Below are 16,116 nucleotides of genomic sequence, written 5' to 3' on the forward strand. Positions count from 1 at the left end.
TCATATTTTTCTTAAAGTTCTTTAAAAACCTTTCCCATGAATATTTTTTGAATAAGTCTAAATTTGGTAAATATCTTACATGACAATGATTTTCTGGAGGGGGAGGGGGAGAGCTGTTCTCATCCTAGTAATTTATCAAACTAGGCTGGATAACACAGCTTTTCATTTACCAACAGGTTCTTGTTAAATGATAAATATTTATTAAATTGTTCTGCAAACTCTCATTTTAATACTTTTTATTTCTCCAGCTCATTCTGACCCTCCTCTCTCTGATCTTACTTGCCTTACTACTGTTTAGTTTTAAAATGCAATAAAAAAAAAGCCAAAAAAAATGGTCTTATGGACAATTACAATCTATTATAGCAAGTACAGGCCAGCAAAAGCCTGGCTCATTGAGTCTGTTAACAACCAGTGATATGCACATTCACCAATTTCTTAGCTGCTCCCACACTGCCTGACTAGCATGCAACTATATAGCTCAAGGGCTACATTTTAAAAATTCCACTTTTTTCTGTCCTTTACAATTTTATTCACACAAAATGTATCTAATGGTTGGTCAATCAGCAGCGTATGAAATTTTATGACAGCAATTTTCTGCACATCCAGAAAAGGGAATCCAAGACATGAAAAATGCCTCTTAAAGCCTTCCGATTATTTTGCTTCATAGGAATCAAAACAGCAAAAGATAGTGCCCATAAAGAGTATTTATGTCAATTTCACCTTGAGAAAGTATGTTATCATTGTCCAATTAAGTAGCAATGAAACAGGGGTAACCGATAAACAAGAAAATAACCCCCCTGGAGAAGGTAACATGTTTGCGCCCTTGTTGAAGGAAATTATCTGTAAGACCACTGGGCTCAGGCAGATTAATGAATAGGCACTGATTAGCTGAGCAAGAGTCTACTGTAAAGAAAAAAATATGTCATTATTATGATACGCAGTCACACTCAGAAGCAGAAAAATTAAAATTACATCTTTAAGTAGGAGAAAAAAATTTAAGGTATGTAATACACTATCACTTCCCTTAACACCAAATTCAAACTAAGAAGGCAGCAAATACCACATGAATGGTGCAATAATAGTTCACATGTATTATGTTTGACTTGTGTTGTCCAGAAAGTCGTAAGAGTATAAAACACTAATTTTAAATAGTTGTATTTTTAATTTAAAACTAAGGCTCAGAATTTTAATATGATTCTAATCAGCACAAAACAATGATCAAAAACTTTGTGAATACATTTATACTTTATGCAATCTAAGCAGTGAGATGTCAGCTATCTGAGTTACAACTACGATCACAACATCCAATTTCTACTGCCCGTGTATTCCATTTCACAGGACTGTGAAAATATAACTACTGTGATGTCAATATTTAGAAACGATCTGGAAGAGGTAGTGCACAGTGAAATCTTCAATATGACCATAAAACTCATGTTGCATCAACATAAAAATGTTCATATTCACCAACAGGCAGAACAGTGACCACTAACTTTGCAGAACATCTCTTAGACAATTCACTTTAATTCAATTTAACAAACAAATATTGAGCACTGACTACATGTCTACTATTGTACCAGATACCAGGGATGCAAAGATGAATCATATCTCTGTCCTTCATGGAATTTAGAGTAAGAAAAACAGGTACAATACACATAATACAATAATTATATTCCATTATAATCTAGCTTTTAAAAGTGCAATGAGAACACAGAAAAGTGAACAATTTATTCTATCATATTTACACATGTGCAAACTTTCCTGATTAAATATGCTTATTATTTTGTTTTTCTTTCTACATTACTGTTTTACATGCATCTTCGTCTACTGCCTTAAATTCCAAAAAGTATACACATAATGAATGTAGTAACTGCTGGGGTAGAGTAGGACTTAGGGAAATAGAAGTCTTTACTGTGTGAGCTGGACACACCCAGGAAAGAGGTTAGTAGAGAAGAAAAAAGAGAACATCTAGGCAGAATGAACTGCATGAGCAAAGACCCAGAAGCATGCAATACAGGGTGCCTGAGTCATAAGGAGTGGCCTAGAGTGTCCACCAGCACAGGGCAAGTGAATGGGAACACATATGCAGACCAAGATTAGAAAGGCACTCTGGAGCCAGGCAGTGGAAGCTTTGTGTTACGCCATGCGGGGATGCTCTGAGATTTTTCTACAGCAAGGGAGAATTACCAGAGGTTGTTAATCAGGAAAGTAGTACAATCAGATTTGTGATTTAGAAAGACAACTCTGACAACTGTGTGAAGGATGAACCCGAGGCAGGAGAACCGACAGAAAGACACTGTAATCTTCTAGAAAGGGATCGTAAGGAGAAATGATACAAGTGAAGAGAAATGAAATAATAGGTGAGGACACTTCAAAGGAAAAATACAGGCCATGGGGTTTGACTGAATCTTGAGAGTGAGACAGAAGAGAGAGCAAGAAAGGCCAACATTTTCAGTAGCATGAAGAGAAGCAGAAACAACGGAATACTCTTTGGACCCTGGGCTGAACCTTTATCTGGTTACTGCCCGCTCCTCACACCATCAGGTCCATCAGGTGGCTCTAGTGCCAGGTCCCAGGACCTCCCTCTACCTGATGCTCTATAAGTGAATCTCTTGAGAAAATACAAAGAAGCTTTCGTTTTGTAGCAAAGGATCAGGGAGGTGCTGAGGCAAGTTTTTCATGTGGCTCAGATCATACAGTGCATTGTAGCATTTATAGATCAATGAAAAGAAAAGCTGAAAGTCATAAATTGATTGTATTAAAAAAATACCTAATGGATGTACCTGACAACTAATAAGACACCTTTTAGAATGACTTCCCAACTGTTTCTTTAGTCGCTTTCTTAAAACTATATTGTTTAGTTTTAATTTAAACTCTATGTAATTCTACTGTTAGGGATCATCCATTCATTTTAAGTTGTACGTTTAGCAGGGTACTTACAAAATGTACATTATGACACCTATGCTCCAAATGTCACACTGCTGGCTATAGTCGTGGGCATTGATAACTTCAGGGGCTGCCAAATAAGCAGAAATAAAATAATATTAATAATACAATAAATGACTTTTAAATGCTTAAACACAAAGCATGAAAAATGTGCTGATGTGCTGTAATTTATTCCCCCACAGGGAAAAAGAGAACCAACAGCAGATGTTAAGTGAATAATGTATAGGCTTAACAACTGACGTCGCTGTATCCTCACCCCTGCTATTTAGCTTCTGATGGAACAATGGCACACACTGTATAGCTAAATGCACAACTCTTCATCTCTTTCAAATTGTTAAGAAATGATTTTGCAAAGATTGTGTAGTTATAGTAGAAGACAACAATATCTCAGTTCTTTGCCAAAAATAGAACTGAAAACATACCTTAAGTAGATACAATTTAAAACAAGCCCAATAGGTAGAAATCTGGATTTACAGAGAAACTAAGATAAACGGTTATAAATCACTTCAGTAAAATAACAGTAGTAATAATAACATCATAGCACTCCTATGGCAGTATGAATTATCTTCCACATTTTCTAAATGAGAAAACTAAGACAGAGAGCTCCTATAACATAACTTGATCAAAAAGCCAATTAGGCCCAGGATGATGACTAGGGTGCAGGCACTCCTGACTCCCCAACTCTGGGCTACTTACTTACAATGTGTCCACAATAGGGTTCCTTTAAACAATCTTCTCAAAGTAGAACTTTTTTTTTTACTTTGAGGTAGCACATTTTTTAATGATTAGGTTTTTTATAATGGCTGGCTTTCTAAAAAGTCACATATGATATCCCAGGACTATGTCTATTATACTTCTACAGCTAGGTAGCACCACACAGGGCCGACTGTAAGTTATACGTGGATTCACCCCTGCGTCGTTCAAGGGTCAACTGCGTGTATTTGAATAGAACTTTAAAATTGACAAAGCACTTTTGTATAGATGATGTTATTTGTGTAAATTATGTTAAGAATCATGTGACACGGGTATGTAGCCATGACTTACTTTGCCAGCGAGGAAATTAAGGTTCAGGTACAGATATGAAGCGACTCACCTAAAGCAACACTGTTATACAGCGCCTCCCATGTAAAAGGTGTTTTTACTTTAGAAAACTGTTTCAATCACCCCCCCAACATACACACAGCTTTTATAACTACTAAAAGCAAATGAAATTTCATTTCCTCTGCCTATTGTGAAAGGAACTAAAAAGCAACAACAAAGGAGTTAAAAGGTAAACAGAAGAAAGAGAACAGGCTCAACTGTAGATAATTAACAAATTGAATAATTCTTCTCTAAATCACTGAAAATTAAAATTAATATTTTCCTTTAAGCAATTACTTGTATTCTTTAATACTTAAACTTTTAAAATATGGAATCATTAAAGCTCAAGTTGCTCTATGGCTGCATGCCTACGACAAGGGCAGATTCCGTGATCCGATTCCCTGACAGATCTCCATGTAGGTGCATCACACAGCAGGGGCCCGGAATTTGGAGCCCTCACTCCCTCTTTTGGAGCCACCTTAATTATCAGGGGCATTTCTACTTGCACTGTCATCGCAGCTCTCACAGGGAGGCAAAGGCCAGACTGGCTGGGCCAAGAAGCCATTTAGGAAGTCAGCAAAGCTCCACAAACCATCTGCCTTCTCTCTTGTTCTCTCTCTTGTCTCACAGTGCAGACAACTAATAAGCAGGCATAAAGCTCAGGGTGCTTGGATATATTTTCCCCATGTAACTACAGACCAGATGTCTTTTGCCAACAGGAGGATATGAACAGAATCTAAAGTAGCCTCTTCCCAAATAAGATAAAACAATTTAGAAGCTTTATGCATCAAGTAGACAAAGAAACAATGAACTAGGTATACTGCTCAGCCATAAAAATGAATAAACTACTGATATAACAACACGGGTAAGTCTCAAAATCATTACATGGAACAGAAGAAGACAGACACAAAAGAATATATACTTATGATTCAATTTATATAAATTCTAGACAAGCAAAACTAAACTAAGGTAATGGAAATCATCAGTGGTTGCTGGGGTCTGGGTGAGGAATCGACTGGGAGGGACACAAAGGAAATTCCTGGGGTGATGGAAATGTTCTATATAGTCACTGGGGTGGTAATTGTACAAGTATATGTATTTGTCAAAACTCACTAAACTTTACACTTAAAATCTGTGCATTTTATTATATGTAAATTATGTTTCAATAAAGTATATTTCAAAGAAATCTACTCAAAGTACAAAAAGAATCTATCAAAGCCCTGCGCTGGTGAGTGACTTTAATAACTCTCTTAGAAATCAACAGAGGAAGCAAGCACGATTAAATTAACAGTATTGACTAGGTGGCCGAGATGGCAGAGCAGGAAGACCGTGAACTTCCACAGACACACCAAAATTACCACAACTTACAGAGCGACTGTCCATAAGAATGACCTGAAAACCAGCAGAAAACAATTTCCACAACTAAAGACATAAGTAGGAACTACAAGAAGATGGATAGGAGGGGCACAGACACAGTAGAGTTAGGACCTACGCTCTCAGATCGGCGAGCCACAGACAGGAGGAATGTCACGGTCTTGAGGTCCTCCCCAGGGAGTGAGGGCTCTTGGTCCCACAGCAGGCTCCCCAGCCCAGGGGGTCCGACACCAGGAATACAAAGCCCCCAGAACGTCTCCCTCTGAAAACCAGCAGGGCTTATGTCTGGGAGAGCTGGAGCGCTACAGCAAACAAGAGACTCCACTCTTCAAGGGTGCACGCAAAATCTCATCCACTCTGAATCCCAGCTCAGAGGCAGTACTTTGAAAATGAGTCAGACCCACTTGCTGATCTTGGAAAACCTTCCAGAGAGGGAGGGAGCAACTAGGACTCCCCCTGCTGACTGGCAGCAGCCATTTTGGGGAGTTCATTGTAACACGTGGACACTGGTGCTGGTAAGCACCATTTTGGATGCCTCCCCCTAGCTTATTAGCGCCAGGACCTGCCCCACCCACCAGCAGGCACACACCAGCCCCACACCCCCGGTAGGCAGCTGCCAAGACCTGGCCCGCCCACCAGCAGACTTACACCAGCACTAAGCCCCCCATGCCATTCAGACGCCATGTGGGAACCCAGCCTTGCCCACCAGCAGGCCAGCAGCAGCCCCATGCAGTTAACCCTGCAGTAAGCCTACCCCACCTTCTACCAGGCCCAGAGCCACTGGACATGACACAGCCTCAAAGCCAACCAGGCTGGGGGCCAGTCCCACCTACCAGTGTGCTCACAGTAGTCAGCTCTACCACAGCAGAAGGGTGCATGCAGCCCACATAGGAGTTGCCCCAAGAACATATAGCTCCAGTGACCAGAGAGGAGCATGCTGTTGGGCCCCACAGGACATCTCCTATATAAGGCCACTTCTCCAAGATCAGAAAACGCAACCAACATACCTAATACATAGAAATAGACACAGAGAATTGGGCAAAATGAAAAAAAAAAAAAACTGCAAAAAGCACAAACACATGAAGTTTAAATAATATACTACTAAACAACCAGTGGGCCATTGAATAAGTCAAAGAGGAAATCAAAAATACCTAAACAGAAATAAAAATGGGAATACAATGATCTAAAATCTGTGGGACACAGCAAAAGTAGTTCTAAGAGGGAAGTTTATGGAGACACAAGCCTTACCTCGGGAAACAAGAAAAACCTCAAATAAACAATCTAGCCTTACCCCTAAAGGAACTAGAAAAAGAAGAACAAACAAAACCCAAAATTAGTAGAAGGAAGAAAAAATAAAGATCAGATCGGAAATAAAAGAAATAGAGACTAAAAAGATATAAAAGAACAATGAAACTAAGAGCTAGTTCTTCAAAAAGATAAAATTGATAAACCTTTAGCAAGACTCATCAAGAAACAAGACAGAAGACACAAATAAAATCAGAATGAAAGAGAAGTTACAACCAACACCACAGAAATACAAAGTATCGTAAGAGATTACTATGAACAATTATATAACAATCAAATGGACAATTTAGAAGGAACAGATAAATTCCTTGAAATGTACACTCTCCCAAGACTGAATCAGGAAGAAATAGAAAATATGAAGAGACCAATTACCAGTAATAAAATTGGATCAGTAATTTAAAAACTCCCAACAAACAAAAGTCCAAGACCAGATAGCTTCACAGGTAAATTCTATAAAACACTTAAGAAGAATTAACACCTATCCTTATCAAGCTATTCCAAAAAGCTGAAGAGGAAGGAGGATTTCCAAACTTATTCTACAAGGCCAGTGTCAGCCTGCTATCAAAACCAGGTAAAGATACCACAAAAAAGAAAATTATAGGCCAGTATCACTGATGAACCAGATATAAAAAATCCTCAAAAAAATCTTAGCAAACCAAATTCAATAATACATTAAAAGAATCATATACCATGAGTAAGTGATATTTAGTCCAGGAACTCAGGATGGTTCAATATCTTCAAATCAATCAATGTGATACACCACATTAACAAATTGAAGGGTAAAAATCATATGATCATCCTAATAGATGCAGAAAAAGCTTTTGACAAAATTCAACAACCATTTATGACAAAAACTCTCCAGAAAGTGGGTATGAGGGAACATACCTCAATATAATAAAGGCCATAATGGCAAACCCACAGTGAACATCATACTCAATGGTAAAAAGCTGAAAGCATATCCTCTAAGAGCAGGAACAAGACAAGGATGTCCACTCTCACCACTTTTATCCAATATAGTATTGGAAGTCCTAGCCACAGCAGTCAGAGAAGAAAAAGAAATAAAAGGAATCCAAACTGGAAAGGAAGAATTAAAGCCATCACTGTTTGTAGATGACATGATACTGTATACAGAAAATCCTAAAAATGACAACAAAGAACTATTAGAATAAATGAATTCAGTAAAGTTGCAGGATACAGAATTAATATTTAGATATTTATTGCATTGCTACACACTAACAACAAATTATCAGAAAGAGAAATTAAGAAAACAATCCCACATGTGGATCAATGGAACAGAATAGTGAGCCCAGAAATAAACCTACACACCTAAAGTCAATTAATCTTTGACAAAGGAGGTAAGAATGTACAATGGAAAGAAGGCAGTCTCTTCAACAAGTGGTGTTGGGAAAGTTGGACAGCCACATGTAAACCAACGAAGTTAGAACACACCCTCTCAACATTCACAAAAAATAAACTCAAAATGGCTTAAAGACTCAAATATAAGACTTGATACCATAAAACTCCTTGAAGAGAACATAGGCAAGACATTCTCTAACATAAATCATACCAAACTGTTCTTAAGTCAGTCTGCCAAGGCAATAGAAATAAAAGCAAAAATAAACAAATGGGACCTAATCAAACTTACAAGCTTCTGTACAGCAAAGGAAACCATAAACAAAATGAAAAGATAACCTACAGACTGGGAGAAAATATTTGCAAATGATGCGACCAAGGGCTTAATTTCCAAAATATACAAACAGCTCATACAACACAACAACAAAAAAACAAACAACCCAATAAAAAAATGGACAGAAGACCTAAATAGACATTTCTCCAAAGAAGAGAGACAGACGGCCAACAGGCACATGAAAAGATGCTCAACATTGCTGATTACTAGAGAACTGCAAATCAAAACTACAATGAGGTACCACCTCACACAGGTCAGAATGACCATCATTAAAAAGTCTACAAATACAAATAAATGCTGGAGAGGGTGTGGAGAAAAAGGAACCCTCCTACACTGTTAATGGGAATGTAAATTGGTGCAGCCACTATGGAAAACAGTATGTAGGTTTCTCAAAAAACTAAAAATAGAGCTGCCATATGATCCAGCAATCCTACTGCCAGGCATATATCTGGACAAAACTCTAATTCAAAAGGCTACATGCACCCCTATGTTCATACTAGCACTATTCACAATAGCAAAGACATGGAAACAACCTAATGTCCATTGACAGATGAATACATAAAGAAGATGTCATACATATATACAATGGAATACTTTGCAGCAGTAAAAAAAAGAATGAAATAATGCCATTTGCAGCAATATGGATGGACTTACAGACTATCATACTAAGTGAAGTAAGTCAGAAAGAGAAAGACAAATACCATAGGACATCACCTATATGTGGAATCTAAAGTATGACACAAATGAACCTATCTACAAAACAGAAACAGACTCACAGACATAGAGAAGAGACTTGTGGTTTCCAAGAGGAAAGGGGAGTAGGGGAGGGGTGGATTGGGAGCTTGGGGTTAGCAGATGCAAACTATTATATATAGAATGAATAAACAACAAGGTCCTACTGCATAGCACAGGGAACTATATTCAATATCCCATGGTAAACTATAAAGGAAACAATATAAAAAAGAATGTATACATATGTATAACTGAATCACTTTGCTGTACAGCAGAAATTAACACAACACTGTAAATCAACTATATGTCAATTAAAAAAGACAACAATCTCATTTACAATTGCATCAAAAAGAATAAAATACCTAGGAATAAATCTAACTAAAGAGGTAAAAGACCTGTGCTCAGAAAACTACAAGACAATGATGAAAGAAATTGAAGATGACACAAATGGAAAGATATACCATGCTCATGGACTGGAAGAATTAATATTATTTAAATGACCATACTGCTCAAGGCAATCTAGAGATTCAGTGCAATCCCTATCAAAATAACAATGGTATTTTTCACAGACTAGAACAAATAATTCTAAAATTTGTATGGAAACACAAAAGACCCTCCTGAATAGCCAAAATAATATTGAGAAAGAACAGAGCTGGAGATATCATGCTGCTCAATTTCAAACTATCATACAAAGTGACAGTAATCAAAACAGTATGGTACTGGCACAAAAATAGACACATAGGTCAATGGAGCACAATAGAGAGCCAGAAATGAACCCACACTTATATGGTCAATTAATCTATGACAAAGGAGGCGAGAATATACAATGGAGAAATGACAGCCTCTTCAATAAATGATGTTGGGAAAACTGGACAGCTGCATGGAAAAGACTCAAAATGGACTAGTTTCTCATACCATATACAATTTAAATAATCTCAAAATTGATAAAAGACTTAAATGTAAGACCTGAAACCATAAACCCCCTAGAAGAAAACATAGGCAGTACGCTCTTTGACACAGGTCTTAGCAATATTTTTTGGATGTGTCTCCTCAGGCAAGGGAAACAAAAGCAAAAATAAGCAAATCAGACTACAACAAATTAAAAAGCTTTTGCACAGAGAAGGAAACTATCAACAAAGTGAAAAGGCCACCTGCTAAATGGGAAAAGATATTTGCAAATGACATATCTGATAATGGTTAATAACCAAAATATACCAAGAATCATACAACTCAACATCAAAAAACCAAACAACCCGATTTAAAAATGGGCAGAGGACCTGAATAGACATTTTCCAAAGAAGACATACAGAGGGCCAACAGGCACGTGAAAAGGTGCTCAACATCTCTAACCATCAGGGAAATGCAAATTAAAGCTACAATGAGATACCACCTCCCACCTGTCAGAATGGCTACCACCAAAAAGATAACAAGTAGCAGATGTTGGTGAGGATGTGGAGAAAAGCGAACCCTCATGCACTGGTTGGTAGGAATGGAAATTGGTGCAGCCGCTCTGGAAGATAGTATGAAGATTCTGCAAACAGTTAAAAATAAAACTGCCATACGATCCAGCAATTCCACTTCTGGGTATTTTTCTGGAAAAACACCCCCAAAAAACAAAAAACCAAGAATTTGAAAAGATGTCTGCACCCCTATGTTCAATGCAGCATTATGTACAATAACCAAGATATGGAAGCAACCTAAGTGCCCACTGATAGACGAATGGAAAAAGAAGATGTGGTTTACATATACAATAGAATACTACTCAGCCATAAAAAATTCAATCTTGCCATTTGCAACAACATGGATGGTTCTTGAGGTTATTATGCCAAGTGAAGTAAGCTAGAAAGAGAAAGACAAATACTGTATGATCTTACTTATATGCGGAATCTAAAAAACAAAACAAACGAACAATATAATACAAAATGGAAACAGGTTCATAGATATAGAGAACAAATGGGTGGTTGCCAGGGGGGTGGGGGGGTTAAATTTTCTAGGTGGTTGGGATGTGTTTGATGCTCATGTGAATGTGTGTTAATTTATCTAGCCTTTTGGTTTTTCTGTCTAGCTTTCTTCATTATACTAGGTAATTGTGACTTATTAAAGGTTTCCAACTTTTAGGAGTTTTCTCTGTGACTGAACACAGGATTCATTTTTGCAAATGTTACACTGGATATTTTGAAATTTTCTGAAAAACATAAATTATCAAAATGACTCAAGAAGATGTGAAAAACTTGAATAACCTAATATAAATTAATAATAGAAACTTTATCCCCCAAAGGGTATCAGGACCAAAAAATTTTAAGGGGAAATTTCATCAAATAATTAATGAACAGGTAATTTCTATTGCTTAAGTGGTTCATGAGCATACAAAAAGTGAAAATATTTTATTTTTAAAATGAGGATATTATAACCCTAACATCAAAATGACAAGGGCAGCTGAAAGAAAGAAAGCTACACTCAAAGTTCCTAAATAAAGTAGTGACAAATTGAATATGGCAGTACCTTAAACCAAGTGGGGTTTAATCCAAAAGTACAAGGATGGTTCAACATTTTAAAAATCTATTAATGTAATTATTTCATTAATAAACTTAAAGAGAAAAAATATATGATCATCTCAATAGGTACAGATTTGAATAGAAATTTCATCAGAGAAGATATAGGAATGACTAATAAGTACATGAAAAGATACTCAACATCATTGGTCATTAAGGTAATGCAAATTAAAAATCACAATGAGATACTACTTCATAACCACTAGAATGGCTATAATTAAAAAGATAGGTAATATAAAGAGTTAGCAAGGATGTGAAGAAACTGGAACTCTCATACATTGCTAGTGCAAAGGAAAATATTAGAGCCACTTTGGAAAATTGTTTGGCAGTTTCCTACAAAGTATAAACATAAATAATATATGACCCAGCAATTTCACTCCTTGGTAGTTACCCAAAGAAAATGAAACCACACGTCCACAAAAAAAACTTGTACACGAGGGACTTCCCTGGTGGCGCAGTGGTTAAGAATCCGCCTGCCAATGCAGGGGTCATAGGTTCGAGCCCTGGTCCGGGAAAATCCCACATGCCATGAAGCAACTAAGCCCATGTGCCACAACTACTAAGCCTGTTCTCTAGAGCCTGCGAGCCACAACTACTGAGTTCGTGAGCCACAACTACTGAAGCCCACACGCCTAGAGCCCGTGCTCTGCAACAAGAGAAGACAATACAATGAGAAGCCTGCGCACCGCAACGAAGAGAAGCCCCCCCTCGCCGCAACTAGAGAAAGCCTGTGCACGGCAACGAAGACCCAACAGAGCCAAAAATAAATAAAATAAAGTAAATAAATTTTACAAAAAGCTTAAAAAAAAAAAAAACTTGTACACGAATGTCCATAGCAGGATTATTCATAATAGCTCCAAACTGGACAATCCACATGCCCATCAGCTAATAAATATATAAACAACATACAACGGACAACTGTTCAGCAATATAAAGAAACAGACTGCAACAGGGATGTACCTCAAAAACATCATGCTATGTGAAAGAAGCCAGGCGTATAAGCCTACATATTGCATGATCCCATTTATATGAAATGTCCAGAAACAGCCAATCTAGAGAGATAAGGATTAGTGGTTACCTGGGGTTGGGATGGGAATGAGATTGAGTGCAAACGGGCATGAGGCAACTTTTGGGGGTAGAACTGTTCTAAAACTGGATTGTGGTGATGCTGCACAGCTCTGTGAATGTATGAAAAAAATCACTGAATGGTACATTTTTATGGTATTTAAATTATACTTCAGGAAAGCTGTTAAAAATCACATTTAGGAAAATGGGCAACTTGGTTTATAAAATATATTTAATCAGTACTCTCTGAAAAACCACTGGATGGCAATGAAATTGGATAAAAAATGGAAAGAAGCAAAACATACTCATGATTTTAGCATGAATTAATAAAACAATAATTAAGTTTGGGTGTATGATTACCTAAGAGACATAAACAGCTATAAGAAGAGCCCAGAGAAATAATGAAAACTATAATCTTTGAAGATAAGAACTATGAGAAATCTGCTAAAACAATTAAAATTATTTGACCTAAGAAAAGGTAGCTTGATCAGGGCCATTAAGTCATGATGTGAAATTGAACTGCTCAAGTTTTAATCCATACTAGTTGTTCTACTTTTTCATATAGAAAAAGAATCATTTTAAGTCTACTAACTTACCCATATAGATAGGTGTCCCACATGTGGTCTGCAACATGGCTTCACTCCTTCCTTGCTTCTTCACCGCTAAACCAAAATCAGTCACCTAAAAGAAGAAACTCATACGGAGTTACCTGTGTTCCAGTCCCAGAATTCACTCATTCTGCAAATAGGACTTTCACCGCATTGTATTGCATTTAATTCAGGGATTCTTGAGGATGGAGGGGCTTTGCTTGTATTACTAATAAGGACCTTGCTTCCCCTCTCCACCCACCCCTCCTTTTGAAGAAGAAACTTGGTAAAGAGAAGCTTGGTTTGTCCAATCTTGAGAAAACACCCATGACGTTGATTGTTCATTCCTTCTAATTAAATTCACCAGTTCAACATAGGAAGTTGTTCTTGCAAGAAGGCATTTAACTTTTTTTCAAATAAAAAAGTTATCTTTATAAAGTTCTTTCACTGTAAAATACATTCTGGCCTTAGTAAGTTTATCATCTATTTTTCTGATGCTCAAGCTATGTTCCAGTCTAAAGTGCCGTTATAAATGCAAATCATTATCCTTGTCAGCACTCAAGGAAACTCCCCCCTTTAATAATTATTTACAAAACATTATCTCTAGTAAATGCTATCTTTTCTTTATTAATATTTCCTTTGTTTTCTAGAGTATATTAATTTAAAAAATTATTACACTATTAAAAACTACGAGAAGCAAATTAACAGGAAAAAAAACACAATATAGCTACGAATACACAGGAGGCCTACTGCTGCAACTGCAGGCTTTCTGCTCAGTTCTAAATCTTGGTCATTAAACATTTGGTTATTAAATATTCAGTACGTGCCCTTGGTCTTGTCTCCCAAGTTGGAACAGCCTTGGGCTGAAAGCAGAAAAACAGGCACATTTATTGATCACACAATCAAAGATAGGCTTTTGGTCCACAGACACTGAATGGAAAGTTTCCAGTACCGCATGGAGTAAGAAAATATTCCTGTCAACAATGTAATCTCACTATTTTTCTAAAGAGATTAATAGATTTCTCCAGGAGAGTTCACAACGATCCTACTTGGAGCATTATGATACATATCTTTCTCCACAGAAAATTTATACAGATATCAAATATATAAAAGCTTTCATGATCCAATTCAGTTCTTTGGAGAGCATTTATTCCTTTATGCACCAAATATTAATTGAGCACATACTATGCTTCAGGCACTACTCCAGGTACCAACAGTGAATGAGACACACAGAATTCCTGTTCTCGTAGAGTTTACAGCGGAAATATTTAAGAACATTTACTTTACTTGGGTAAAACAACAATGCTGTTAAACCTATTTAAATGCAACAGAGCAAGTTATTCACAGACAACATTTTATTCCTAAATTAACACATTCATATATTTTGAAAGCAGCCACTTTTAAAGTGCTAAGTAATAAATAATGTATCCTATCATTTATTTGACATTAAGGAACACTTAATTTGAATAAAGTCTTCAAGAATAAATACTTGGCACATTAATTTTTCTTAGGACATAAATATTAATACCCAACTTATTAAGTTTGGGTATTTTTAAATGAGAAATACAGACGTTATTTTTAAATGAGAAATACAGACTTTAGCATTAATTTAGTATCAAAGGCACAGCCAAGGTGCACTTTTTCTCTAGATCTGTAACACATTTACATCAAATTACCAGGCATAATTTTGAAATTAATTAGAATTCAGAGCATCTGTTTGTTTGCTATTAACTAATGATTTAGAACTATCAAAATGAATATGTACTTTAGAAAAATTCAATAGCACCACTTAACTTGTAAAATTATTCTTGTCAGTCACAACCTCTTTTGTGAAATTTTAATATTTTTAGCACAAGCACTTAGTTTTGGCTGTTTAAAAGCTTTCAAAATGTATCTAAAAAGAGGATGTACTTTGCCACTTCGCTATCAAACTGTTTATAGGCAAATAATTACGACCATTTCTAATATCTTACCTTTATGTTTAAGTTCATTTCATCATTAGCATCAATAAAGCTGCTTTTAACCATTATGTTTTCCAGTTTTAGATCTCTATGTACTATATCTACCAAGAAAATAAACAACAAATCAAATGAAATGGATAATGAAAAAATAGAGAGGACACAAATAGAACAAATAAATATACTTGACCAGTTAACATCCACTGTTGAAAAATTTGAGGAGGGCCAGGTGTAACCCTGCCCTCTTCTATTCCCTGATATTCAGATCCCTTTTCTCCATGTTTCTAACCTTAAGGAGCCATTTTCTTTGGCTCCCTCACCTCTCCCCAATCCCCTGCTGCTCCAACTGGCCGCTCTTCATGACAAGTGGCCTGGTAAGTATGGAAGAGGATCCTGTCCAAGGTTAGGTATTCCCTGGAGGAGGGAGACACGTGTACTTACAAGCCTGGGAAGGTTTCCCATGTCCTTCGCTCTTCAAATAGAGGATGACTTCTTTACTTCTATGCATATGTTATTGCCAGTATAAACATTTAACATACTGCAACCTGGCAACACGTATACAAACTACACTTACTTCAGTATATTTTTCTACAACATCAGTACCACCTTCCTACTCCATACATCAAAATTAAAAACAAAAACCCCTGAGACACAAAATCTCCAGTTGAACATGTCAGAGCTCAGGTAGGACTTTTATGTACATGCAAATACTCTCATGTACCAAATATTTCCTTTGCAAATAAATGATTCAGTTCATATCCATAGCAATCATTTCCCTGAACTTAAAAAGTTATAGGCATAATTTCTGGAAAAATGAAGCTGAATGAGCCCTG

The 16,116-nt window shown here is 36.7% G+C and overlaps 1 protein-coding gene across 6 annotated transcripts in view; it reads right to left on the reverse strand.

Annotated features, from left to right (window-relative positions):
* The window catches only part of STK33 (serine/threonine kinase 33), a 173,485-nt gene that overhangs the window by 49,677 nt on the left and 107,692 nt on the right, over positions 1-16,116 (reverse strand). For all 6 annotated transcript variants that reach the window (XM_073808595.1, XM_073808592.1, XM_073808590.1 and 3 more), the window contains 3 exons: positions 15,299-15,387; positions 13,335-13,419; positions 2,938-3,013 (listed from right to left, as the gene is read on the reverse strand). In XM_073808595.1, the coding sequence (XP_073664696.1) occupies positions 2,938-3,013; positions 13,335-13,419; positions 15,299-15,387 (250 nt within the window). The remainder of the gene's footprint in view (positions 1-2,937; positions 3,014-13,334; positions 13,420-15,298; positions 15,388-16,116) is intronic.

The sequence above is a fragment of the Tursiops truncatus genome, chromosome 8, assembly GCF_011762595.2.
Source record: "Tursiops truncatus isolate mTurTru1 chromosome 8, mTurTru1.mat.Y, whole genome shotgun sequence".
Taxonomy (NCBI): Eukaryota; Metazoa; Chordata; class Mammalia; order Artiodactyla; family Delphinidae; genus Tursiops; species Tursiops truncatus.